We start from the raw sequence: 27997 nt of genomic DNA, 5'->3' as shown, positions 1-27997 counted from the left end.
GCGCCTTTTTTCAAATGAGTTTGCATTCACAGGTTCTGGGGATTAGGTCGTAGGCCCGTCTTTCAGGGGAGCCGCCATTTACCACCCATTAAAAGCAAAGCTGTAGATATCAAAGATGGAGAAAGTAGGGGTTCTTGGAGGTCTAGTCACCACCACCCTGTTATCCAGACCTCATGGGTGCTTCTGGGCCTTTGCTCTGGAACCCCTAGGCCTTTAAGGAAAACACTTTGAGAACCATTGCCTTAGTGAAAGGCCAGGGCTGTTAGGGAATTCCTTGGGCAGGGACCCACTTGGTCTGACTTCTCTCCTGGCATTCTGGGATGAGCAGTAACCAGTGACCACAGACATCCTGCGCTTACTGAGAAATATCCTTTTAGTGCCTGACATTGGATTTTACGTTGAAGCATGACTCGGATTAAATATAAAATTCATAGCATATCTTAAGCAACTATTTTGTAGTTATCTATATATAAATCTATTTTACAGTGACACAAATAGAATAGATTATGGAGTGTCAGCATGTAGATAGATTCCAAGTGCTTTTTCACTAATATACCTAATGATTCGTGCTGAGAATATCCATGGGTTCCACTGTACATTTAAATGGATATAATTAAAATAATGAGCTCTATTTTAAAAAATGATACATGAAAAAATATTTTCTTAAAGGAGTTAGAAGGAGCTGCAGCACTAATTCACAGTGATATAAGTACTTCTGCAATTCCATTGTTATTAGGAGGCCTAATTAAACGTAAAGCATCCGAGAAAAGCAACACTTGGGCTTGTAATCTAAAGTGTGAGGCCGGGGGAAGAGAAGTCCCCGTGTTCTCAGTGCAGCAAGGGTTCAGGGGTGTCACCTGTAAGAGAGTGGGTGGTTGTGTGCCATTGAGCTTGTGGGCAAGAGGGTGTGAGAGTCACGTGTGCAAGGCAGACGGGGCATTCAGAGACGGGGTCTAACGCCATCTCGAGCAAGCAGGGAAGGCTTCCCAGAGGCAGGTATGTCATCATGGACCAGTGTCATCATAATGACAGCTGCCATCCAAGGAGATCCACTCTGTACAGCTCTCTGGCTCCCCTCCCGCCCCGCGCTGGCAAGGAGCACAGTCCCCCTTTAGCAGACAGGGAAACAGACTCAGAGAGGGGAATCTCTGGCCAGAGGTTGCGGGGTTTGTGGACACCCAACCTGTCAGACTCCAACAGCTCCCCCCTCCCACCAGGATGGCAGACACTAATGAGGTCCTTGAGGGCAGGAAGGGACACTAGGTCTGTTAAGACAGGATGGTCAAGCGCTCACAGGCCCTGGGGGGAGGACGTTCTGGGCAGGGAGCTGTTCTATGTCCTTCCCATCCTGTGACGTCAGCTGTGGGGAACACTGACAGGTGGGACACCTCCGCTCTGGTGGGCCTCTCTGCGGGCCCTGGGAAGCCCATCTGCCCTGAACTTGGGGCTTAGCCCCATGTGCAGTCGGGGTCGGGAGCAGCCAGGCCCAAGCCAGGGAGAGTCCTCAGCTGCCTGCCTGTCCAGCAGCCCTTAGGACCCGTGGGCTGTGTTCTTGCCAGGCTGGCATGGAGGGTCGGACAGGGTCCCTGAGTTCTATCTCTGTGCTCAGCGAGCCTCAGGGTGGGCAGGACTGGCCAGTTGTAGCACCCACGTGGTCTCAGCTAGGGAATAGGGAGGGATTTCAGCAACTCTATCACCAGTTTCCCTCAGCATAGCATCTCCACTCTAGGAGTCACTCTAGACAGTGTCCTGGTTGTACATTTTTGCAGTTGGTCCTCACGAGGCCCTTTGAGTTAGTGTGGGGCTCCCTGCCTCACGGGTGCGGAAACAGGCTCAGAGAGGGTCAGGGCCCACTCAGGGTTCCCAGCTGGCATGACAGTGCTGCCTTTAAACCCCACTGATTTGCTTCCACAGCCCCTGCACTAAAATCTACGCGTGTAAGACTCTTCCCCTGCGTTCTCTCATTCTCTGAACACTTCTTTCCCCTGCCTGCCATGTAGACGATAGGTGCCCCAGAACGTCTCCACTGGGGCCAGCGTCCTAGGTCCCTTGCACACATTGCCTTGTGTCTGCAGCACAGTGCTGTGGGGTAGGTGCTGCGTTTATCCCCATCGTATGGGTGTGAAGACTGAGGCTCGGGGTGGAAGTCACTTTTGCAGGAACCCACAACTGGAGAGAGTGGCAGTTCTGAGATTCGGCTCTGGGATGATCCAAATTCACAACCCAGTGCTCTTTCCATCTCAGTTCCTCGCATCTCCTTCCCGCCAGGCCATCAGGCAGCCTCTGCTCCCTCTTCGTGGTTTGCAGACAGCCTCCTCTCTGTGTCCTCACATGGTAGAGAAATAGCGGGGAAAGAGATCTCTCTCCTTCTTCTAAGGCCACTGTCCTATCAGATAAGGGCCCTACTGTTCTGATTGTATTTAATCTTAATTACGTCCTGAAGGCCCTATCTCCAGATACAGTCACGTTGGGTGTTAGGACTTCACCACGTGAAGCAGGGGTGGGGAGACACAGTGCAGTCATAGGACCACCCCAGTGGCCTTTCTCTGCCCCCTCGTCATCAGCTGGAGCCTTCCTTCTCTCTCTCTGCTCAGTTCCCCAACCTGGGAGAAAGTTGAGAGCTGGGCGGGACAGTGGACATGATAAAACCCATGTTCTTGTGGTAGATGGAGCTGGAAGCCCAGAGAGGGGAAGGGTCTTGTCCAGAGTCACAGAGCAAGCCCACTGCTGATCCAGGATGAGATCCCGGGTCCTGCCTCCCAGCCCGGGCACCTCCGCTAAGCTCCAGTTGGTATGCTAGCCAGCCTTGCCTGAGCCTGGGCCTTGAAGTTCACGGTCCAGCTGCTTCTCTGGAGCACTGGAGAGGGCTGGACATGGCCAGGGCAGCATCCCCAGGCCTGGAACGTGACCTGATTCCCCAGCTTGTGCATGCCTCAGCTTCCCCACCACTGCCGGAAGGATGAGGGAGAGTCTCACTGAAAGGAGAACAGTTCAAGAGTGGATGGCCGGGACCTGGCGTCGTGCCTCGGCCTGCCACCAATCTTGTGTGTGGCCCTGGGCAGGTCACAGCCCTGCTCTAGGCCTCAGGGCCCACCCTCGATATTGAGCCTATTAACTTGAGGATGTTTCTCCTATTTGAAGAGCCACCTAGAGGCCGCATTGTGGGGGGGCCAAGTGTTGGCTCCGCGGCCTCCCCCTCAGTGAGCCTTTTGGCCTGTATGTTCCCTAGTGTAAAGCAGGGTGAGCTCTGCAGCCCTTCCGCCAAGGAGCAAAGGGAAGGGCACCACGTGCTCTGCGTACATCAAGCCACTGAAACCCCTGCTGCTCAACTGCCATTAAGGACTAGCAGCACCTGCCTCCACTGGGTGCTTGTTAGAAATGCAGAATCTCAGGCCAAGCCACAGACCTGCTGCACCAACTCTGCATTTTACCAAGATTCTCAGCTGATTTACGGTCACACTGAAGCTTGAGAAGAACTAATGTCAACCAGCCAGAGCTTTTCTTGCAGGTCTCTTGTAACTCCAGTTACAAGAGTTACTGGTCACGTTTAGACCCCAGCTTTTCCATCTGCAAAATGGGTGCAGTGTGAGCCATCCTAGTCCAGTGATCTTCAAACTGTGTTCCTTGGAGCCCTAGGGTTCCCTGGAGGACCCTCAGGGGCAGCGGTGGGAACCTGTGCTTTAAGGTGAGGGTCACATGAGAGGTGGGTCTAGAGCTAAAAATTTTGCAACCCCCCCTTGGCTGGGGCGCGCCCAGGTAGGTCTGGGGCGAGTCTGGGGTCCACACTGAGCAGACTGTCTTCTTTCCCAGGGAGCGCTTGAAGCGCAACCAGAAGAGCACCAAGGTGGAGGGGCCAGAGCCTGTGCCGGCCGAGGCCTCGCTGAGCGCCGAGCAGGGAACGATGACGGAGGTGAAGGTCAAGACGGAGCTGCCCGATGATTACATCCAGGAGGTGATCTGGCAGGGCGAGGCCAAGGAGGAGAAGAAGGGGGTGAGCAAGGATGGGACCGGCGACGTGCCTGCCGAGATCTGCGTGGTGATTGGCGGTGTCCGCAACCAGCAGACCCTGGGTGAGCGCCCGTCCGCAGGGTCGGGCTGGGGCCAGGGTGGGAACGTGGAGCCGGAGTGCTAGGGCGGGAGGCCTGGGATCCCTGTCCCTCCCCGGCTGCGAGAGCCTTCTGTGGCTGCCCTCAGGGAAGGGCCTCAGCTCCTGACACTCGCCTTTGCCTGCTCAGCTCTGCTCTGAGCTCTTGTCTTCCCACCTGACGTGGCAAAACCCTACCTGTCCTTTTAAGACTTTGCTCAAGTCAGATGCCTGGAACTTTCTGCAGGCCCGGCGAATCTCTCACACCATGGGGCTCCCACACTCCAGATGGGTCCAGCACAGCCTGTATCACTCGGTGTCCTAAATGCCCGTCTGCATTTCTTCCTCCTGGGCTTCCCCGGGGGCCTCTGGGGGCAGCTTTCAGTGTGGGTCCTGCTCAGACCAGTTGTCCAGTCAGGATCAGATGGGTGGCAGTCTGGCACCTTCTCCTGCCTCTTCTGGTCTGGGCCAGGCTCAGAGGAGCTCAGTAGAAACGAGCTTCTTAGAAACCATCTCTCCCTGCTACATTACAGTGTGAGCCAGGGGATACCCCTTAGGGGCTGCCTGCACTCCTGCCAGTTTGCAAACACAAAGGCCCACAAAGCCTGAAAGATACGTTTATTTAGCATCGTGGAGATGAGCCAGACAGGCAGGTGGTAGGTGGTAGGGCCTGGGTCCAGCTGGAGAGCCCACGCCTCATGTATGGTAACTAGGTGGGGACACGGGCTCAGGGTGGCCAGATCTCTGGACAGAACACATGCCAGAAATGAGAATTTGAATGTAAATTCTTTTGGCTTTAAACGTTGGTGACTAATTTGACTTTTAAAATCTGCCAAGCAAAACATACCTGTGGGTGAGAGTCATTCCGTGGACCACCAGTTTGCAGCCCCAGTCTGTAAAATACAGTCCACGAGCCTCAGCCTGGCACGGAGACCTTGCCTAGTCTGCTCCCAGGTCTCTGTTTCCATCTGTGCCCTCCTCCGCATTCCTGTACTCAGGAGACCGTCTCGCTCCCCTCTGCCTGTCCCTCCTGGGGCAGCTCTGCCCACCTCCTCCTGACTTCCAGGCTCCCATCCCATGTGTGCCAGGCAGGGGAGGCTGCCCTGTGTCTGCTTCCCCAAGTTTAGACTCGAGACCTCTTGCCTTTTCTTCCCAGCCGCTGGGGATCAGCCTCAAGTTCCCTTTCCCAGCTGTTCCTGGGCTGGTTGTGGCCACCATCACTCCACCTGGGTCACTGTGGCGTCCTGCTAACAGCTGTGCCTCTGTGTCTTTCTGCCCTCACCTGCCATCTACTTTGGCTGCCAGGGACCTTGACAAAAATGAAACACTGACCATGTCACTCCCCACTGTATCTAAGGTCAAGGCCATAGCATCAAGGTCCTCCATAACCTGAGCCCCATAGCCCCCTTTCTTATTTCTTTCTTCCCGGTCCTTTCATTCCAGCACAGTCTGCTCTTCTGCAGCATTTCCTACCCTTTGCTCCTGCTGTTCTCTCTCCCTGGAATGTCTTTGCCGAAATCCAACCCAGTTTACAAGACTAGCTCCGGTGCCCCCTCCTCCCAGAAGCCTTCCTTGATCTCTTCTGGTCAGAAGTGGTCTGTTTCTGCCCTGCCCCTCAGGGGGCACTTCCCATTATCCACTTGAGATTAGAGGGGCCCTGTCGGCACCTGGCTCTGCTACAAGATGGGCAGCTCCTGGAGATTAGAGCTCTAGGACCTGTCTGATCTGTGACTGTGCTCCCTACTCCCACCACACAATTCCTAGCAAGGTACTAGTTTCTAGGAAGCAGTGTTGTCATTGCTGCTACAGCTGTCAGAATGGGGCTAGGTTATGCCACAGTAACAAAAGACCCTAAAAAGTAATGAGATCTTGGTAGCTCAGAACCACAAAGGTTCATTTATTTCTTAGTCCCACTACATGTCCACTGTGGGCCAGTTGGGGGCGCTGCTCTGTTCTGGACCCAGGCTTAAAGCAGCCATTGTCTGGAATGCTGCCAGCCAAGTGACAGAGGGAAAGAGCTCTGGAGGGACTCATGTGCCAGCTGCGATCCACAAGTGAGATGTGTTAATTCCCTTCACAGTCATTGGCCAGGTTAGTCAGGTGGCCCCGCCCAACCCCAGGGAGGTGGGGAAATGCCATTTCCCATGTGACAGAAGGGGGGATGAACCAGAAATATTTGCTGAAGAGCATGAGTGACTTAGCCCAGTGTCGAATGAAAGAAGAGTCTTTTCTGGGGCCTGCGTCTGACCTCCCTCCACCAGTGTTCACTCCCCAAGGCCTAGGACTGTGTTAGCCACTCATAGATGTGTTAGTTAACTGAGGAGAGGCCCTGCCCTGCTCACTTTAAGACTCACTGGACCCAGGAGTTATTTATGCCCTTCACTGGGAGATGCCCAGTGAAGGGTAGTTGAATCTGAACCTTGAGGCGGGGCCAGCAGTCAGGATTCAGTGGGGAAAGCCTGGAGTGGCCATGCATGGAAATGCTGGGAGTCCTCCCTGGGCCAACTCCCTGCACAGTGAGAGGCCCCAGGGCCTCATGCCAGCCACAGACTCTGGTTTCCAGCTCAGCTGCTACTCAGCAATAGGTTCCTTGGCCTTGCTGTGCCTTAATGTCCTCTTCTGTTAAAGGAGACATGCTCCCTGTCCTGGCCACTTCATAGGTGTGGGAACCGAAGGGGACAGTGTTGTGCAAGGAGAATGAGCTCGGCTCCTCAGGCTGGGAGTGGATCCAGGCTCCCTGACTTAATGGCTGTTGCACCTTGGGCAAACTGCTTGACCTCTCTGTGCCTCAGTTCTCACAATTGCAAATTCATGGGGTTAGGTGAGGATTCAATAGGATAATGTGTATAAAGTACTCAACATTATACTTAGCAAATAATTCGCTGTTATTAGCAGTAATACTAGTATTGATAGTATAAAGTACCTCTTCGAGAGGAAAGAGTAGTAATAGTTTCTGCTTTTTTCCCAGGTCTGAAGAATAAGCCAGTGTGATGTAGAGAAGAAGCAGGATAGAAAAGAAAGTTGGCATTGGCTGAGGTGTCAGAAGACATGGCTTCTAGTTGGTTCTCGGTTTTCTCCCCTGAGCTTCTTCTAGTACTGCCCCCCTAGAATCCAGGGACGTTGAGGATGTTATGCAATTTCTGAGTAACCTGATTTTGGAAGACTTCTGTGGAAAAGGTGTAAGAACCACAGTTAGAAGCGGAGCCACCATTTTGGAGCCGGTACCAAAGCAGGGCCAGGGCACCCCCTGCTGGTCATGATGGCGTCTCACATCCATCAAGGCAGACCTCCTTGAGGGTGTAGTCTCTTCTGCCAAGGGTCAGGCTCAGAGGAATCTGGCTTGGCCTTTTAGTAGCAGGAAAGAAAGGCAACTTTTTAAAAAAAAATCAGTGTTAGAATTGAACATTCTGAACTCATCTCATCTCAAAAAGGCAAGTAGATATTATCTTATGGGCCACATCCGAGCAATTGCTGCTGGCTATTAGGAGTTCTGTGTTGAAGATTCTAAAGGGTGTCATGATTGATTATTGATGTCTGTCATGGATATGGAAGTGGGCAGAGGAGCTCCGCATGCTATAGATGCGGCACTCAGACCCCCTTATTTTATAGAGGGACAAACAAAGGCCTAGGAAATGGAAGAGATTTGCCACTCCACCTCACAGCACCCACCTCCCACCTGCTCCTGGAAGTAAAACAAGGAAGGAAAGCATTCCCAGGGATCTGGCCGGGACAGAATGCTGGTTAGAGCCATCCCTTTAAATGAGCTTATGCCACAGTGTGCTTCTGTGCCCTGGTGGCTGGGCGCCGTGCAGTGAACATGTTCCCAGGGCACTTGGCAGGGGTGCGCAGGGCTGTGGCCGGGCTCTGTTTCTCAATACAATAGTGTTCCTGTTCGGTCACCCAGTGCTGTGCCCTGAGGGAACCTCCCGCTTGCCTTTTCTCTGAGCTCCATCCGCCTGTTCCCACCCTGAAGTCCTCACTGGCCCTTTAACAGCCATCAGACAAACAGTGTTCCTAGTGACACAAACATTATCTGAGGCACTTCCCATGGAGGAGCTTTGGGTCTGGACACATGGATGGCATTTGGCCGCTTCTCAGACTTGTAGAGCCGGGAGGGGCATCAGTGCCCAGGAGGCTGGCTGCCAAGCTTGCCGTAGTTGCTGCTACTTTTCTGCTGCCCAGAAATTCTTTGTGCTGAAAAGGGTATCTCTCAGTCTAGAGAGACTGAGAAAAGGGTTATCTCTCTCCTTTTTTAGCAAGAAGAGCAGAGACAATACTGACTGTGACAACTTTGTTGGATAAAACCAGAAGTGAAAGGCATCCCTAACTGATCACTGCACACTGTCCCAACAGTGTACCTCAGAATCCTTCTCAACACAGTATACTAGGAAGTCACTGCCAGTCAGTTAGAATTGAAAAATCTGAAGTAGACACCTGCTTGTCAACCTTGTCCTAGATGATGAAGACAAGGCGAGCTGGGTTTACACCAAAAAGCATCCAGCCCATGGAGCATTTCCTGGAAGAATGGTGCAGAAGAGATGATGGAGTCTAAGTATTCATGACTTAGAGCATTTTGGTGGGACGGGACCGGGCAGACACATTCCAAGTAGCCCCAACCAATACAGGAAAGTCACCAGGAGGTGATTTCAGCTCATGAAAGGGAGGACTCCGTGATTATGGGAAGTGTTTGGTAACTGAATACAGGCCTGTGAGGGAGTGAGTTCCTGTCCTGGAGATGGGTGAGCAGAGGAGGGTCACGACCAGGTACAGGAGGGAGAGTCAGTCAGCTGGGAGCCTGGATCCTGCAAGGATGTTTCTAGGCAGCGAGCTTTGGGCACCAGGGGTGGTGGTGTTTTCACACACACAGGGCTGCCCAGGGAGGAGGGGCAGGGAAAGAGGAGGCGGGGCCTTGGCCACAGCTCTGGAAGGAGCAACAGAAGAGCAGACAGCCATTCAGACACAGACACATGGGTTTCGGTCTCTTATAAACCCAGGCAGCGAAGGTGCCAGGTCCCGCTTTGTAGTGCCAGCTGATAGTTTCCTGTTTCAGTCGGCGTTGGCAGGGCTTTGGGCCTGAGCCTGCCAGAGCCTACGCTCAGCTGTTTGCCGCAGCCACTCAGAAAGGAGGGTTCTGGCCTCCCTCTCAGGTGCGTCTTATCCCAGCTGCTGACTCTCCATCTGGTGGTCCAGGGTGGGATGGGGTTCCTGATTGGAGGGTCTCCGTGGGAAAGGGCCCCTGGACTGTAACCAAAAGACCTGGGGTCTGCCCTGCTGTGGGGCTCAGGATGTTAAGGCTCCCTTAACCTCTCTGAGCCATACTGTCTTCACTGATCAGTGGGTGTAATAAAGTCTGTCTGTCTTTCCAGTAGGATTGTTGAGGTCAGACTGAAGTCATAGGTATAAAAGTGGTTTTGAGGGGGACAGAAAATGCAAAACAGATACCAGTGGTATTAGCCAAAGCCTTGGACGTTGACACATCCGGGGTTACCTCTGGAATGATAGGAAGCTGAAAGGCCAATGGCTTCAAACTTCTTTTCTTCAATATCTCCTAAAAGAATTTTGAGAAACTATATTCTCTTTCACATTTTTGAGTTGACGTCTAACGTTTTCATCCAAAGTTGGAGTAATTACAAAGGATATAATTTCTGACGTGTTGTATTGTTTTTTTTTAAATGTGGCATTTTGGAAATAAAACTCTGAACCACTCTTTTAAGTGTATCCAAGGGAATCCAAACCCCACCACTTTTGATATCCACCATCATCCTTTTAAAAACCGTATGAACAGGCTCATCTTGAACAGTCAGAAGTTATGCATCTTTCCTTTTTCTCCTTGAACTCATATTTCCAGCCCACTTCCCTCACAGGATTTTATCCTAATGTAATGTATTTTTTATGCTTGAGAGTCTTTTATTGATCACCGTTTCACACTCATCTCCCACAACAAGATGTACGTAAGTTGAAATAGAAATTTCTAAAAAATAGGTTGGGATCAGAAAGCTGTACATTTTAAAACGTTTGTTTTTCCTGATGGAGTTGCTCTTAGCATATACTTTGTCAAAAACAAATTTAGATAAATAGCAAACGTAAAAGTAAAAAATTACTGAAAATGCACCTCTTAATGAAATAGATGAGCCTTTATTTCTTCTTCAATTGGCTCAAGTTTCTGTGAATTAATATTTCTTATTGTGGAGTGAGACAAGATTCAGCATTCATTTAATTCCTTTTTTTCCATTTTCTTTTCTTTTTTCCAATATATTTATTTAATTTATTTATTTTTGGCTGCGTTGGGTCTTCATTGCTGCACGCGGGCAGGGACTACTCTTCGTTGTAGTGCGCGGGCTTCCCACTGCAGTGGCTTCTCTTGTTGCAGAGCACGGGCTCTAGGCGCATGGGCTTCAGTAGTTGTGGCACGCAGGCTCAGTAGTGGTGGCTCGCGGGCTCTAGAGTGCAGGCTCAGTAGTTGTGGCACACGGGCTTAGTTGCTCCGCGGCGTGTGGGATCTTCCCGGACCAGGGCTCGAACCCGTGTCCCCTGCATTGGTAGGCGGATTCTTAAACCACTGTGCCACCAGGGAAGCCCTCCATTTTCTTAAGTGTAAGTGCTTAGAAGGCTTGATCACATAAATAAGGAGCCAGGGGTGGAGGCAGTCTTGTTTTATCAGTGTCACTCAATTCTTTGAACACCTTCCAGTTTGTACGCCAGAAATCACACAGGGGTCTATCGTCAGATATTATTTTCAGTGGTCTCTTCGCTGACAACTCCATTAGATTCTTCTTCAATTTTGTTGAAAACAAAGAATTAGAAATCACCCAATTTACAAAAGAAATTATTCCCAGTCATTAGATCCACCCACTTTCTAAGTCCAACACAGCATCTCTTTGCCTGGAGCCTTGAGATGTTCATCCCCCTTGGACAGCACCACGGTGGGATTGGGGTGGGTGAAAGGACCATTGTGTTTGTCGTGTGGAGAAGGGTGACGGTGAGGAGAACCAGCTGAGTGGGGCCTCCCTGCCCTCCACGTTCTCTGGCCCATTGGTTTTAGGAAGAAATGCATTGGGAATGGATTCTCTTAAAATTCCCTGTGCTCATACATCCCCAGGGGATTTGTACTCTACTTGGAAGACCGTGGTCCCGAGGACATTTATTTGGTCTGAGTCCCAGCCCCAGAGAGCCTCAGGAAACCTACTTGTCCACGACTTAACCTCTCCAGGCCCCCTGTCCCCCAGCAGGCTGTGCTTGGTCCAGCTCTGCTGCTTCTTAGGACCAAGGGGGCAGGGTGCTCCTGAGCATGTGATCTGTGAACAGCGGCTCCCAAGACTCTTTGAGCTAAATATGGGACTGCCTGTTGTGAGGAGCCATGTGTCCGTCCCCCCACCTTGTGTTTTTCTTCTCTCCTTCCCCTGCTCTGGATTTCTGCCTTGTTGCATTTTGTGTATCCTGAAAGGTGGTGGAGCTGATCTGGAGCTCTCTGGGTGCCAGTGATAGAGTTCAGGCATGCCGCCCACATTCCTCTTCTACCTCCGTCTTGCCACTTCTCCCTCCAGTGGCTTCGGGACCTCCACCCACTTGCTCTCACCTGGCCTCACTTGGTCTGTCCAGTGCTCTTGGGAAGGGAGCTTAAGCCAGGCTCTCTGCCAGGTGGTTACAGAAAATGCTAGACAGATGCTCTTCATCAGTGCCTGTGGATTCTTGTTGTGTCACTAGTGACAACGGGATGGGGGAGAGGAAAAGGCTTGTGTCTGTGTGCTGACATGTCCTGCCATCCATCCCAGGCAGTCTCTCCCAAGGCTCTTGATAGGGTGCTCTGGGGGTCCTGTGGTGGTACCAGACCTGGTAGGGGGCTCTGCTGCCCTGCAGTGTTAGGGGGAGCCCCATGATTGAAGGGGGTTCCTTGGCATCCGGAGGTAACCTGGCACGGTGGCAGTAGGATGGCTCTGGATCCCTGAAGGCCAGCTTTGAGCCCAGTTCCTCACTAGCCACTATCTGAGTGGCCCCAGCCCTGGACCACCTGGCCCCTAAAACTTTCAAGTTCATGGTTGAAGTGGCCATTGAGTTGTCTCAACCACATGAGGGCTTCTGGGAAGATGGAGGATGGAAATGAGACCTGGGTGTACTCGGTAACTGGTAGCCGTTAGCAGGCGCCCTCTCTTCTTGGCATCCTCCCGGGGGCTGACTGTGTGGTGGTCACACACATGGGCCCTGGAGCAGGACAGATCAGGTGACCTCTGGCCCGATGTATTCCCCCTCATCTGAAAAATGGGGATAATAATCACCTTCCTGGGCTGGATTTGTGAAGATGAACTGAGCCGATGCGTGAGAAGCCCCCGAGGCCAGAGCCCGCTCCCACTAGCTGGCTGCGTGAAGTGGGCAAGTTGCTGCTTCCGCACCGTGCGGTGGGGTCAGAGGCCAGTCTGTGCAGAGACGTTGGAGAGGCGCAAGTGAAATGAGTTGCAGCGCCTGCACTTAGTAGGCTGGGAGAGATGGAGACAAAGGACAGGAGGGTAGCTGGGAACGTGGTGGAGTGAAGAAGCGGGCGGGGCAGGGAGTCAGGCAGCAGGGAGGGGGACCTTCTGAGCAGAGAGTCTCCGTCGGTGAGGTCCCTCCAGCGCCCACTGCACCAACCTGGGGTACACGGTGGCCGTGGGCCAGGGGGACACAAGGCCACAGCACACGTGGGGTACATCCTCCCTGGAGGGTCATTTTGCTGGAAGGATTACGGGGAGAAATGTTAGGTTATAACCACGGGATGGGTAACTTTATGTTACATCCATGTTTTGAATCAGGACAGAGGAAACAAAAAACTGCAGGGGAATCTGGGCCTGCGGCTGCTGTTCTGCCATACCCCAGCCTCCCTTGGGGAAGTGTGGCTGCCCCTTCGCCAGCACAAGCTCTTCAGTGAAAAAGTAGACGGCGTGGTCTTGTCCAACCCTCTCGTGTGTGGATGGGGAGACTGAGGCACTGAGAGGTCAAGAGACTGGCCAGCCCTAGACTCAGAGCCCTCCTCACTGGGCCCCATCTTTAAGGGCTCTTTCTGATTTCTTACTAGTTCAGATGGAAGAGCGCCGGAAGGCAGCCCTCACGGTGAATCTGTGCGAACCTTATTCAGGGCCCAAGCGTTGAGATATGCATCTGGTACCTGATGGCTGAAGGGCAGGAGGACCGATCGGGGGCCAGCATGAGGGCGGGGCCGTGGCTGAGTGCAGCCGTCAGCTGCAGACCCCTGAGTATACAGGGCCTGCTAGCCTCTGCAGGGACACAGGGAGCCACCTGTTCCACCCATCACTGCCACCGGTCAGCAAATCTGAGCCTGCCCGGGGCCCGGGAAGACGTGCTGCTGGAGGGATGGTAGAGCACGTAGGAATCTGGAAACCGGGAACGTCAGGACCTTTTCAGCAGCACTTGCTATGGGCTGCAGCTCTGAAACAAGCCAAGGGGAGCAAGGAGTTCCGTGGCCAAATTTGTTGGGAGACCTGGGGTTAACAGTCCGCTGGGTTCCGTTACTGCAGGACCTCTCCCAGCGGGCGCAGCTCCCGTGCATGGTGCCTCCCCCGATGGGCCGGGCCTCCCCCTTGCTTGGTCACAGGCTCCTCTCCCTGGGATGCATTCAGGAAGTTGGGTCCCAGCGCACTTTGGGGAAAGCTGACAGTAACAGCAGCTCTCCTTTACCGAGTGCTTGCCTTGTATTAGGAACTGTGCTTAGTGGCCACAGTATTACTGCTCATATTATTGCTCGCCCCCCCCTTCCTCCCCACCCCCCGCCAATGAGGTGGGTAGCATTTTACTGTGTCCATTTTACAGAGAGGAAGCCTGAGGTGTGGGTGTTTCCATGACTTGTCCAGGGCCCCAGGCTGGTATGTGGTGAGCCGGGATTTGAACCCAGGCTTGCTGACACAGCTGCGCTGTGGGGCTGCCACTCTGTTGCACTCTCCCCACGCACCAGCCTCCCTGCCCATCCAGCCCCTTCTGCAGACGGAGCACCTGCAGCCTGGGGTCTTAGGGTGAGTGGGGGAGAGGCAGGACCTTGAACTCAGGTGTCCCTCCTGCCAACACACACTGCTCTGTCCTGAGACTCTGTGCCAAGCAAGGGGTCTGCTCTGCGCTGGGGCCAGGAGAGGGCCCGAAGCTGGCGAACTGTGCCCCTGTGGTTCTCTGAATGGGTTGAGGCCTGTGAGCAAGGCTGCATGGACCCTTGGCTGTCTGTGGATTGAGGGAGAAGCCAGTGGGACACCTGCTTATAAACAGTGTCAACTGGGTGGGTGAGTCGGGGACATCGCAGCCTGCAGGCTCTGTCCATCAGCCTACACTTACTGTATGGTTTGAGGAAAGACCTTGGGTACTGAGGGCAGTTGGAGAAACTGAGGCCCAGGTCTAGTGACAGAGAGGGGTAGAGCTGGGGCTTAGAGACCTCATCAGAAGTGCATCAAGTCTAAACAAGTCTTCCCCATCACAGACTGTGGCCTCGGTCCTTTGGGGAGAGACTCCCCCTTCCCTGGGCTGCCTGCCCCTACACGTCCCCCCGTCTTTCCCTTCTCCTGCTCAAGGCCCCTGACTGCGGCCCCTTGCTATAGCCGTGTCAGGGTCCCGCAGTGTGCCCACCAGGTCCTGCACTTGGCCGTCGTAGCACAGCCACTCTGCACGTCCTCTCGCCTGGTGGGCCGTCTGCTTCCCATCAGACGGAGGGCAGCGATCGCGTCTTGCTTATGGTTGGGGCCTCGGTGCCGGGCATGTGAAGACGCTCAATAAATTCCCAATCGGTTGAAGGAGAAGAATTAGCAGAAACCGTTGAAGCGTGGGTTGGAGGCATAGGGAGGGAGTCCAGGTCTTTATTACTCAGTGACAGATGAGTAGAACAGCAGGACGCCGTGAATTTACTGAGCCCCTGCTGTGTGCTAGTCACGGGACTGAAGACAGGGAAATATACACTCTGATCTTTGCCCTCCGTGGGTTTATATTTTTCCCAGTAAGACAAGGGTAACACATATAAAACCACTGAATAACAGGCTGCTAAATTCCATGCTGGTTTGCAGGACAGCGTTCCCTTGAGTGACCCACAGTAGCAAAGTGGCGCTGCCCCCTGGGGGCCGCTGACTCACAGGTTGTAGCTCATTCATCCTGATCTTGGTCATGAGATGCAGGTATAGTCCTGTTTTACAGGTGAGGAAGCTGAGGCTCGGACCGGAAAAGGAATGTTCCTGCGATCAAACAGCTAGGGGCTGGCAGAGCTGAGCTCACGGTCAGTCTCCAAGCCCAGTGCTCTTCTGACTTAACCTGATACTTGGAGTTCACACCCAGTAGCCGGGCCTCTGGCCCCAGGTCGGAGAGCGCAGGCAGTGGGAGTTGATGATGGTCCCACTCACCGACTGTCCGCGCTCGTGGTAGGAATACTACTCATGCTTCATCCAGTCTTCACATAGATGCTCTTAAGTTATCCACAGTTTTCCAATAAGGAGACTGAGGCCCGGCCAGTAAATGGTTTAGCTGAGACTCCATCCTAGGGCTGTCTGACTTCAAACCAGTGGTTCCCACGCCTGGTTGCTGGGCATCAGAATCTTCTGTGGATGCTTTGGGAAAAGGCAGCTTCCTAGGCCCCTGGCCCTGGCCATTCTGGTACTGTTAGCCTGGGGTGGGGTCAGGGACTCTGTGTGTGTGCAAGCTCCCAGGTCGTTCTGTTAGGGATGGGGCCTGGGCCCAGGTGGTGGCAGGCCTGTGTGAGGGATGGGCAGGGCCTCTACCTCCTGGGACCCCTGCCAGGCTGGGTCTGATGGGCTCTGCTTGCCTTCCTGCCATGGGCCTTTGCCCTATGATCTGCATGGGTGGGCCCTGCCTTTGACTTATCTGAAATGCCTGCTGGGAACTCAGCCATTTCAGTCTACCTGCCTCTGGGAGAAGGGCCTGGCAGAGGGCTGGAGTCAGACATTCATACCATGTTGATCTCTGCACGTCTGAGGGATCAAGACGGCACCTCAACAGACAAGGTGCCCTCTCCTTGTCAGACACATCTGTAGTAGAGCTGGGCACTTCCTGCTGGGGTGTAGGGCGAACTCTGTGAGGTAGGTACTTTTAGCCCCGTTTTGCAGATGAGCAGACTGAGGCTTAGTGTGTTTAAGGAAATTACCAAGGTCATGCTGCTGGTAAGTGGCAGAACCCAGATACATGGTTTAAAGCCTGTGCTCTTAACCTCTGTCCATCCTGGCGGGGAGAGCAGTAGCTAGAAATTATTCTGTTGCATCTAAGTGATGATTTCCTTACATGAATGCAATTTATTCCTTATCCTGAAATTCTTTTACATTCATCTCCTTTTTCCTTTCAAGGAATAACTGTGAGTTACCTAAGAAGTTACCCTCTCTGTCTTAGATTTGGAAGCTGAGGCCCAGAGGCGGGAAGTGACTCTCCCAAGGTCACTCAGAAAATAGAGACAAAAGCCTGAAATAGACCCCAGCCTCCTGACCTCCAGCTCAGTGCTGTCTTTGCTGGTCCTTGCTGCCTCTTTGCTCGTGGGAGACACGATAGCCCATTGGCACAGAGTTAGCATTACCTGGAGGCATCACCGGGGTCCCGGGGCCTCGTGGTTGCGCACGTTGGATGCTGGCTGACCAGTCCCTTACTTTCCTGTTTTCTAGGTTCCTACGAGTGTGGAATCTGTGGCAAGAAGTACAAATATTACAACTGTTTCCAGACCCACGTACGGGCACACCGAGGTGAGTGGCATGTCCCTGGGGCAGAGCTGAGGGGCCGCACCTCCCCATCCTCCGCCTGGGTCCCTCCAGGGTGACCCCAGAGGCCCTCAGAGCTCTTTCTGCAGTAGGAGTGGGACCTGAAGAGGAGAGGAGAGGCCTCCTTAACTTGGGAGAGCACCCAGGGATGGGGGTGGGGTGGGGTACAGCAGGATATGCCACCAGTGCCCCCTGTCTGCCCCGCACAGACCCGCTTCCTCCCAAGGTGCTTCAGTGCTGTTCACTGTCAGCGGTCCTTACAGGGAAGGTGCTCGTGTGTCATCTCATGTGCTGCTCATGACAGCCCAGGGAGTGGGGCAGGGTGCTGTCTCCATTCTGAAGATGAGGGTGCTGAAGCTACGGGGACAGGAGGGATGGTGCCTGCCCCTCCCTGAGCCTGACCCTGGCAGGCAGGGAGGAAGGGCACCGGCTCAGGGCCTGACAGACAGCAGAGAACACGGGGAAGGCTTTGTGCCTGTATCCTGAGTGGGAAGAGAGCATCCCTGGGCACGCGGTAGCGGCTTCTCCTGCCTCCGCCTGCCCGGCTTCTCTCTCTTTTGGTGCTGGCCCTTCCATTGGTCCACTCTGCTCACCTCCTTCTTCTCTCTCTCACAGACACAGAAGCCACCTCAGGGGAGGGAGCCTCCCAAGGCAGTGAGTATTTTTCCCTCCTCTTGGACTGTGCGGGCTGAGAGGGCCAGGGGTGGGAGGAGAAGGGAGAGCCAGGGCCGGGGGTGATGCTCTCAACCCATCACCCCCACCCCAGGCGGCTTCTGGGAGGCCTGTTGCTGTGATGCAGGCTTTGGCTTTGGACACAGCACCTCAGAGCAGCCTTTCCCAAAGTGTGCTCCGTGGCTAGGCATGCTGGGGGAAGTTAACAGGCTTTCTGTCAGTAAAGGCTTCTCTGGCCAGATAACCTGGGGAAGCCTTGAGTTCTGCTAAGTTGAACATGTTTCTTTGCTGTAGACTTTTCAGGGCCCTTCACTGGCAAAATAGGCACATGTATCCCAAAGAGGGGTCCAGGGTATACACCATTTCCTATGTTCTTTTGACTCTCACTCATGGGTCGGGGGCTTCGTAGCTGATGTTGGGGAAATGCATGGGCACGCACCCTGGGGTGCGGCATCCCGCCGCTTGGCATGTGCAGGACCTCGGCATCTGCGGATACTGTTCTGCTTGGCTACGTGTGGCCCCTGCTTGCCTTGCCTCCAAATCTAAACCCACAGGGCTGGTAGGCAGCCAGCACAACAAACCTGACTGAGCCCCGGAACCCAGCAGTTTCCCTCCCAGGTGCGTGTGTGCGCACATCCACCCAAAGATGGGAATCAGGGTGTTCTTAGCACTACTCGTAACGGCTTCAAACTGGAAGCCACCCAAGTGCCTAGCGCTAGTTGAATAGAGAAGTGAGTCGTGGTGTGTCCCACAAAGGACTACAGTACAGCAGTGAGAGGGAAAGGCGGACAGCTACACACAGCACCGTGGGTTACCCGCAAACAGAACGTTAGGAAGAGGAGCCCGGCACAAAGAGTGCTTCCCCTAAGATCTGTGTATAGAAAGTCCAAGAACAGGGGAAACTAATTCACGCTGCAAGAAGTCAGCGTCGTGGTTACCCTTGGCAGGGGGTTTCTGGGTTCTGTGATTTGAGTTGGGCACTGGTTACAGGTGTTTTCGGTTTTCAAAAATGTAACGAGCTGAATATTTAGGATTTGTACGTTTTTCTCCATCAGTGGTCAGCATATTTTTTGATAGGGGACCAGATAGAAAATATCTTAGACTCTGCAGCCTAGGTTATCTCCATCGCGGCTGCGCAGCTCTGCCGTGGAGCACGAACACAGCCAGAGACGGTGTGGAAATGGATTCCTTATCAAAACAGATGGTGGGCAGGCCATAGTTTGGCCACCCCTGTTCTGCATGTTTGGTATACCACCATGAAAAGTTTCTTAAAATAATAAATAAACACGAGCCACCCCCCCCACCCCCTTAAAAATCCAAAACCGAGTAGTTTGGGGAGGCAGGGACTTAGTTGCAATTGGGTCCTAACGGCATTTCTTCTAAGGCACTTTCGCATCCACTCTCTCTTTGGATTCTTACACCACGTGAAAGGCCTGCAGGGCTGAGGCTACCCCTCCGTTTTCTGGACAATCTGAGCCTCAGGTTGGCCAGGCACCTGCCCCAGGGTCCTCGGCAGGAGGAATTCAGGGTCCTATGCCACCTCCCCAAGCCCCATGCTGCTGCTGCCTGGCCCCGGGCTCCTTCTCCCTCAATAGCTCCCTTCTCTTCCGGCTCCCATCGCCCGCCTGTGGTCAGCCGCACAGTTAAGGAACTTCCCTATTTATCTTTCCTTCTTTGGCTATTCTGAGCCCCTGGCCTCTCCAGCAGCCCCTCAATGATCCGTTATGCTCCATCTGGCTTCCGCTGTTCCCGGAGTTTCACTAGTTGTGGAGGACTTCATGACTGGGGGTATTTTTAGTCCTTCCTCTCTGCGAACTTCACTCCCCACGGCCTGTGTGCTTTGCTGAACTCTGTGTTCCGTCCTGCCCCCCCGCCCTGCCCTGGGCCAGCAGCGCCTGCTCAGACAGCCTGGCCTTCTCACACCCCAGCCTTGCGACAAGACCTGGCCGTGGAGTCCTGTGGAGAATGTCAGATGAGGATACTAAGTTCCAGAGAGAGTTCCAGAGAGAAGTCATGCAGCTTCTTAGGGGTGGAGGTGGGCATAGAAACCAAGTCTCACACCTTCTAGTCCAGGAATCTTTCGTTTATTTGTTAGAAAAATAGTACAGTCATACATAGAGGCATATACCCAGTTACCCATCTCTCAACTACGAACATAGATCAACTCCGCATCGAGCTCTCTTGCCTTTGTTTAACAATAATATTAGGTAACATTTACGAAGTATTTATCGTATGTTAGGTGTTGTGCTCACTTATTCTTTATCACAATTCTGGGAGATGAAGGAACATATCAGTCCTGTTTTACAGTTGAGAAAATCGAGGAGCAGAGAGTTTAGTGCACGTGCCCGACGTTAATGGCACCTGTAAGTGGTGGAGTTGAGTTTGAACTTGGGCAGCCTGCCTCCAGAGCCTGCCTCCCCAGAGATTCCTGGAGTCCCTGAACTCTCTTGGGGTTCTGAAGATGTGGTTTCACTGACCAAAAAATCATTTTGCCTTTCTTCCTTTGGGGATAACTCTCTTGTCCTAATTCGCTCCTGCCTTAGGAGGGCCCGGGCACGTGGTCCTGTCCACGTTGAGGAGACATAGATCAGGATGTGGCGTGGGATTCGACAGAGCAGGGTGGGGCACTTCTCAGTGGCAGAAAGCTGGGGGTTCACCTTTTATTGGAGGTGGCAGACGTACATGGCCCAGCTGGTAGGAGAGGCAGCGTTAGCAGAGATGAGACACGTGGGGTGGGCGACTGCGGGGCGACCAGCGCTGACCAGTATGGGAGAGGACTCACGGGGCAGGACCCCATCTGGAACCAGCAGACCCCAGTTGGGCTTGACTTCTCCACCTCTGTTCCCCGGGTGTTCAGCTCTGAGAAGGATTACGGTCCAGATGGGACATGATGGGGTAGGTTGTTGCCTGTGTTGGATTGCTGGCCATGGGGAAGGATCGAAGCCTGTGCCAGGCTTGGAATCCTGGAACTGCCAGCCTGGGAGAGGCCCTGGGAATCAGCTCATCTACCACCACGCCCCCTCCCCAAACTAGGGGGGAAATGGAGATGCTGAATCCCGAGGTGGGGTTGTCACTTGCTGGCAGTCTGGGTGAGGCAGGCCGGGACCAAGAGTCTCCTCCCCACGTCCCACCACCTCTACCCTGCCACTCCGTGGTGGGTCGGGGCAGGGGCATGGAGATGGGAGGGCCTGGTAGGATGGTGGACGCCTGAACCCTTCCTGGTCCCCACACCCTCAGAATGACTGTGTGTACCTCGCCTGGAGACCAGGTCGTCTCTGTGGCCCTGCATCTTCCAGGCATGTCCAGGGACTGCAGGTGCCATGGAAAAGGTGGAGGCAGAGGCGGGGAGCTGGCTAATGCCATCTGTGTTCCTGAGTTCAGCTAAGCAGGGGCCAGAAACCCTCCCACAGAATCGCCTGGCACTGCAACCTTGGGATGGGGCAGTCACATCACATCCTGTGTTTGGGTGCTAAGGAGCAAAAGACGGGCCAGGAGGCTGGTACCCCAGCCCAGGAGTGGAGAGTGATTCATCCGGACAGAGAAGGACCATGTGCCCTGACTCAGCTGTGGCTTAGAGTTAAGTGAGAAGCTGGATCCTGGCTATTCCCTGCCCCACTCTACAGCCTTGAGCAAGCCGCCCAACCTCCCTGTGCTGGGCATCCTCGGGAAGCTGGGGTGGACGAGCCATCCCTAGATCGGCCCAAGGAGCAAACACACAAGGTCTTTGCTAGTCCAGACGTTGGAGGGGCTGCCGACGTGGCAAAGGCACTGTCCTGTACGAGTCCAGCCTCAGACTCTGGAGAGGCCTAGGGGGTCATCCAAACACAGGCCCTGTCATTGTTTATTGCTGTGTCACACACTTCCCCGTGGCTTCACCTGGTCCTCTGGCTCTGGGTCTCTCACGAGGCTGCAGTCAAGGCCGGGGCTGTGGTCTTATCTCACAGCTCAGCCGGGGAAGGGACCGCCTCTGTACGTACTCCCATGTTTGTCAGCAGGATCCGTCCTTCCCAAGCTGTTGGGCTGAGGGCCTCAGTTCCCCACTGGCTGTTCACCAGAGGCTGCCAAGTGGGTCTCTATGTGAGGCAGCCTGCAGCAGGGCAGCTAGCAAGAGCGAGACGGTGTGAGCAAGGCCAAAGTCGTAGTCTTCCTGTGACATCACTTAACTCTAAGCCGTGGCTGAGTCAGGGCACGTGGTCCTTCTCTGTCCAGATGAATCACTCTCCGCTCCTGGGCTGGGGTACCAGCCTCCTGGCCCTCTTTTGCTCCTCACCTTACTGCATTGTCTCTGTTAGAAGCGAGTCAGCGGGTCCGGCCGAGACATTGCACAGGACAGGAACGCCAGTAACCAGGGTCATTCAGAACCATCCGTGATGGGCCTCACCCAGGCCCCCCTTGCTGTAGGGCTGGCAGCAGGTCCCTTCTGCCCCTCAGTAGACTCAAGTGTTAAATGGGTTATTACCTCCTCCCTCGATTACAAGGCCGAATGGAGGGAGTGCTGGGGAAGCTCCTGGCCTGGCCCCCAACAGGACAGCCAACACCCAGGAAGCTGTAGCCGCAGTGATTGTTATTCTCACATAACGAAGGAAGTCATGATCCGGGCCCTTAGGGGCTCAGCTCGCATGGGGTAGGATTGGAAGTGCCTTTGAAAATCACTTCAAGGCTCCCTGGTCTCCTTGTGTACAAGACTCCTAACACCCCAGGAACTATTCTCCATGGAGTCACCAGTTGGGCCCAGTCTGGTCCATACCACCTTCCCCAGCCCCAAGTGACTAAAGCCCTGGTAACTACGTGTCTTTCCACCCTCCGCAGACAACTTCAGGTACACGTGTGACATCTGCGGGAAGAAGTACAAATACTACAGCTGTTTCCAGGAGCACCGAGACCTGCACGCAGTGGATGGTGAGTCAGGCCCCTCACTCCTCAGGAGCGGAGTCCCGCAAAGAGACCCCCCCTCCAGGACTGCTTATGGGGCCCAGGGCCCACCCACAGCTTCCCCTCCCACTTCCTACCCAGGGAAGGTCGGGCAGCAGGCAGGCCACGAGTGGAGTGATGAACCTCCGAGGGTTCTGGGCTAGAGAAGGTCCCCATCATATTCCATATGTCTTTCTGATGAGGGTAACCCAAGTGAAATTGCCGTTTTTGAGGGTCAAAATCAGTCGGATATCAACAATTTTATACTGATTTATTTTATGATTTCATGTTGAGTATTCCCACGCTCTGGTGAAATTAAACCAATTTTTTAAATCGATGATATTTTAGCATCTTAGATTATACAGTTAGAAATTAGAACGATAAATTTAGGTAATTTAGTTTTGGAATCTTAAGAATCCTAGAAATAGGGTCTTGGACTGGAAAAGCCTCTGGAGGTTTCCCTCTCTGGCCCCACACCCCAAGCCCGTGTCAGGCTGTGACAGCCGGGTCTCACCACCTGTCGCCTCTGGTCCATCCTTCCTCTCACCTCCTTTTTCTTTACCCACGCGCCCATCTCTTCCTTTTTTTCTCCTGCCCTGGTCCCTCGAGCGTCTGGCGGTGATCCAGAAACAGGCCAGCCCGAAAGCGTCTTCCTGCCCGGGGATGGGCCCTCGAGGAATAGAGGGATGTGCCCTCCTGTGGCCCTTGGTTTCCTGGGCAGCCGCAGTGGCTGAGGCAGCTGTCCTGGGCCCCAAAGGCAAGCTCGCTGGGGCAGAGGCTGGGAGCACTGGGCAGAGGCAGCTATGGGCAGGGACTAACAGGGTTCCTGTTTGCTTCTTTCCTTCTGCGGCTGCCGCCTCCCGCCCGGGCGCAGTGTTTAGTGTGGAAGGGGCCCCTGAGAATCGGGCAGGTAAGTCCTCGGTGGCTGCCCACCTCCCTGTCCCAACCTGGGCTCTGAGACCTGGTTACCAGGGCACTAAGGGCCGTGTGTTCTCCCACAGACCCCTTCGACCAAGGTGTCGTGGCCACTGACGAGGTGAAGGAGGAGCCCCCGGAACCATTCCAGAAAATCGGGCCAAGTATGCAGGCCTCTCTCTGGGGCCGGGGCTGGGTGGGGAGACAGGTGGGGGTGGCTGAGGGCGGCAGGGCGAGTCCCACCACTGGAAGGGGGCAGCGTTGCTAATCCTGCAGCTCTGGCCAGCGAGGCACTGGCCTCCTTGTACCTCACTTTGCCCACCTGTCAAATGGGTCAGTCACTCTTAGGACTTGCTTTTGAGAAGCAGCAGGACAGCACAGGGTCCAGGTCAGGGCAGTGAAGGTAGCACAGGCTTGGCGCCCAGTGTTAGCCGTCCTGAGCCTTGGCTCCTCACCTGTGGAGTAAGGGTGACACTTCCCCGCAGGTTTGTTGGGGGATTAAATGAGATCATGGATATAAATCACCTCTTAATTAGCACAGTGCCTGGTACATAGTAGGTGCTCGGAAAATACTGTCTTTACTGTTGTCAGAAGGGGTTTATCAGCAAATGAAGCTCTCCGGGGGAGCTACATGCAGACGCTCCATCCTCATCCCGGTAAACCCCTGAGAGCAGGAGCCACGCACTTGACCTGCCTATTCGCAACGCACTGGTATTGAGTATTGTGGGAACACAGCAGTGAGTAAGACAGATGTGGCCCTGCCTCGGGTAGTTCACACAGGGAGGGGGCAGCAGGTCAGTAAGCAGGTAGTTACAACATAGAAGCCCAGGGAGCAGTGGGGCTGGGAGGCAACTGACCAGCCTTGGGAATCCATGAGGCTTCTGCATGGGGATGAGGGTAGGGATGAGCCCCTGTATCCCACATGAAGGCAGCAGAGCTGCACTTGCTCCAGGAACTGAAAGGCAAATCGATTCTGAGTTCAGGTCTTACAGAGCCTTGAAAACCAGAAGAAGGCAGTTAGATTTCATCCTGAGGGGAATGAGCCGGAGTTTACTCAGTGGAGGAGGGACTCGATCAGGTTTGTGTTTTAGGAAGACATTTTGGCTGCCGCAGGGGGAGTGGATTTGGGTTGGGGTGGAGGTTGGTTCTCGCAAGTGAGACCGGTCCAGCCCTTCAGGAAGTTGCATGCTTGCCTCTTCCTCTCTATTTTTCCGTGCCTCTCTTACTACCCAGCAAGAAGAGACCTTTATTGGCTCTACCTGTGGCAGTAAGGATTAAGGCAGCTTGTGAAAATACACACACAAACATAGATTGAATGGATGAGGAAGTTTAGGGAAGGAGAGTCAAGGGAGCTGGAACAGTGAAGCCAGAGACAAGCCTCAGAGGGCGGGACTTGGTCCCGGCCCTTGGAAGGCATTGGATGGGCCCCTGAGTGTTCTTCCTCCTTCCTCGTAGGAGATGATTCTCTCCTTTTCTTTACCTCTTAAAGCACTCAGGAAACTGGAGATGTGATAATGTCTGTAAATACGATGTAAAAATAATGTCTGTATGACAGCACTTGTCATATGTAATGGTAAACATTCAATAAACAGTAACATTAAAATAATCTTGAAGTGGGGACTTGCCTGGCGGTGCAGTGGTTAAGACTTCACCTTCCAATGCAGGGAGTGTGGGTTCGATCCCTGGTCAGGAAACTAAGATCTCACATGCCTCAGACCCAAAAAACCAAAACATAAAACCGAAGCAATACTGTAACAAATTCAATAAAGACTTTAAAAATGGTCCACATCAAAAAAAAAAATCTTAAAAACAAAAAAATAACAATCTTGAAGTGAAGAAAATGATGAAATCCTTAACAGTAAGACTGCCAGAAGTTAGACTGTGGGAGAACCCAGATGTGAATCAGACATGTTCCATGATGGACGTTCATAGACCAGTGCAGGACAGGGACATTGGGATCTGTGAAACTGCCCCCCTCCTGCTTCAGTGCTGTCTGCCAGCAGTCCCAGCATAGCACCACCCCTTCCATCTGTAGTATCATAATTATCAAAATAGAATACAGACAACATAGGCTATAGAATCAGACAAGCCCAGGTTTGAATGCTGACATCACCAATTTACTAGCTACTTACCCCCACTGAGTGTCCTTTGATTCTTGTATAAATTGGGAATAAGAACATCTATCTGTTCTTCAGGGCTGTTGGAGGATGCCTGTGTCAAGTGTCTAGCCCAGCACCCGGCTCGTATTTAGGGCTTAACGAATGAGCGATGTTGCTGAGAGATAGTCAAGAGCGAGAGCTTTAGAGCCATCCCAAAGATGAACCCCAGCTCTATACTTAATGCCTGTGTGACGTCCTGCAAGTTTTGTAATCTCTTTAATCACAGTAATGACAGTAAAACTCACCTCTCAGGATCTCATGGAGATTAGATGAGATTATATTCGTAAAGGAATTAGTATAGTCCTTGACATTTACATGGAAAGCATTAAACAAGTGGTACCTATTAATTATCCAGAAAGGTACAGAGCAAGATGAAACTTGTTCTCTATATCAGTAACTACGTCTGACAGCCAGCCGGTGCTAGGACCCAGGAGGAATTATCACAAATTATATGGAGTAGGGAATTGCATTGAGAAAACTGACCGAGTTTGGCTCCCAGCTTGACGCCATGGAACTGAGATGTCTATAAGAGTATGACGCTGTTCCTTGTTACCACTCAGCAGCTGCCTTGTGAGATCAGAATCCTGCTTCTTGGGCTTCTGCCACTTTTTGTAAGCTGGCCAGTGCCACAGAACCCTGATAGTGATGAGGCACAGAATAAGGGGAGCCAGTAGGGGTACAGTGCACTGTGGAGGGACTAGTCCCCACAAGTAGAGCTCTATAGGTCAGGGGAAGAGGAGAAACAGTGGCAGCAGGGCATGCTGGGAAGTATGCCCTTCACGTCCATGTCAGCTGAGCAAATTGGAGAATTAAGTACTCAAGGAGGAGGAAGCCAGAGCCAGGACAGAGCAGAGGAATCCTGCTAGAAGGAGGGAGTTGGTCTAAGAGGCCCTGTGTGTCAACGTGCTCTTCGGATGCAGATCTGAGAATTACTCCCATGGTAATGGTCTACCATGATAATGGGGGGATGATTGAGGACAATTCGTTCAAGTCTATTGAAACAGTGTAAATCTGGATTTATTTATAGGTTACTTGAGTTTTATACCTGGATAAGGAAGAGTGACTTGAAAGGTAAAAAAAAAAATAAGAAAATAAAACTTGGGAACTATGAAAATTCCACATGACAAGAAAGGAATTTAACAGACTTAGAGGAAGAGTATACCTCTGAAAATGATCTACCACAGAGTCTAGAAGGAAATGCTGTTTGGCAACCACAGTCAAGTATGAGAAAATATGACCTGTCTTAGTTCACTCAGGCTGCCATAACAAAGTACCATAGACTGGGTGACTTAAATAACAGAAATTTATTTTCTCACAGTTCTGGAGGCTGAAGTCAAAATCAGGGTGCCAGTATGATTGAATTCTGGTCCAATGACCCTCTTTCTGGCTGTACTCTCACATGGTGAGAAGAAAAAGAGAGCAAACTCTCTGGTGCCTCTTGTTATAAGGGCACTAATCCCATCATGAGGGACCCCACTGCCATCCTCATGACTTCATCTAACCTAATTACTTCCCAAAGGCCCCATCTCCAAATAGCATTGCATTGGGAGACAGGACATCATCATCTGAATTTTGGGGGGAAACAATTCAGTCCATAGCATGACCTCTGTAAAAAAGGAAGCTGTATGGTGAAAAAGCAACAAGATAAGATGAAAAAGCAAAGAGAGAGGAGTGAGATGAGAAGAATTGGAGAGAAGCAGAAAATATAAGAGCAGATTTAAAACCTACATTGTAGATAGTAAAGAGCAGAGTTGATCTGCAGAAATGGAATTAATAATGTGAAGGACAAACTTGAACAGATGAGCTTAATAAGCAGAAAACATGATAAATATGGAGAACGGGGAAACTGTTCCAGATAATTGGTGGGACAGAAGCAATACTCCAAAGATACAATAGAAGAAAAAATTGCTCAGCTAAAGGAAGACCTATATGTCAGGTAGAAGCAATAAAAAAGGACCCATAACTAGATAGATATTAGTGGCTTTTTAAACTATAAATATAAGGGGGAAAACTATACAGGTACCTGGAAATAAAGAAGCAAGTTACTTACAAATGATTTCAAGGTGGACTTGCATCGGACTTCCCTGCAATACTAAATGCTGAAAGATCATGGAATAAGTTCTGAAGGGAAAAAGGTGTAATCTAAGAATTTTATATCTAGACAAACTGATTTATGTGTAAAAAAAAAAAAAAACGTGCTATTTCTCCTATATACCCAACTTCAAAAAATTACTTGAAGATGTACTCCAATGAACTGAGTGGTTGAACACATTTAAGGGCTCAATTGTGAGGCATTAATTCATAGTAAAAGAGGACTTGTGAATACTGAAGCCAGGTAAACTAGAAGTAAGTTTAAGTTTAAAATGTTGCAAATCTGATTATAAAATTGAATGCAAAAAAGATCATTCTAAAATATTAAAAATGAATGTTAAAAACCAGGAAGGAAGGAATAGGTGAAGGATACAATAAAGTAGGTTAAATCAGTCCTGCTTATAGTGTGGTCCCCAGACCAGCAGCATAAGCATCTCCTAAAAGCTTATTAA

At 52.3% G+C, this 27997-nt stretch overlaps 1 protein-coding gene across 12 annotated transcripts in view; it reads left to right on the top strand.

The window, feature by feature from the left end:
• The window catches only part of ZNF618 (zinc finger protein 618), a 184354-nt gene that overhangs the window by 114465 nt on the left and 41892 nt on the right, over window positions 1-27997 (top strand). For 11 of the 12 annotated variants that reach the window (XM_030858923.2, XM_030858922.2, XM_030858920.2 and 8 more), the window contains exons 3-8: window positions 3811-4070; window positions 16705-16782; window positions 17413-17451; window positions 22279-22368; window positions 23255-23290; window positions 23382-23459. In XM_030858923.2, coding sequence (XP_030714783.1) covers window positions 3811-4070; window positions 16705-16782; window positions 17413-17451; window positions 22279-22368; window positions 23255-23290; window positions 23382-23459 — 581 coding nt within the window. The remainder of the gene's footprint in view (window positions 1-3810; window positions 4071-16704; window positions 16783-17412; window positions 17452-22278; window positions 22369-23254; window positions 23291-23381; window positions 23460-27997) is intronic. The other variant, XM_030858916.2, reaches the window with a different exon arrangement.

Source organism: Globicephala melas, chromosome 6 (assembly GCF_963455315.2).
Source record: "Globicephala melas chromosome 6, mGloMel1.2, whole genome shotgun sequence".
Classification (NCBI taxonomy): domain Eukaryota; kingdom Metazoa; phylum Chordata; class Mammalia; order Artiodactyla; family Delphinidae; genus Globicephala; species Globicephala melas.
Note: the sequence above shows the minus strand (reverse complement) of the source record. Positions and strands in the feature narration are given on the sequence as shown.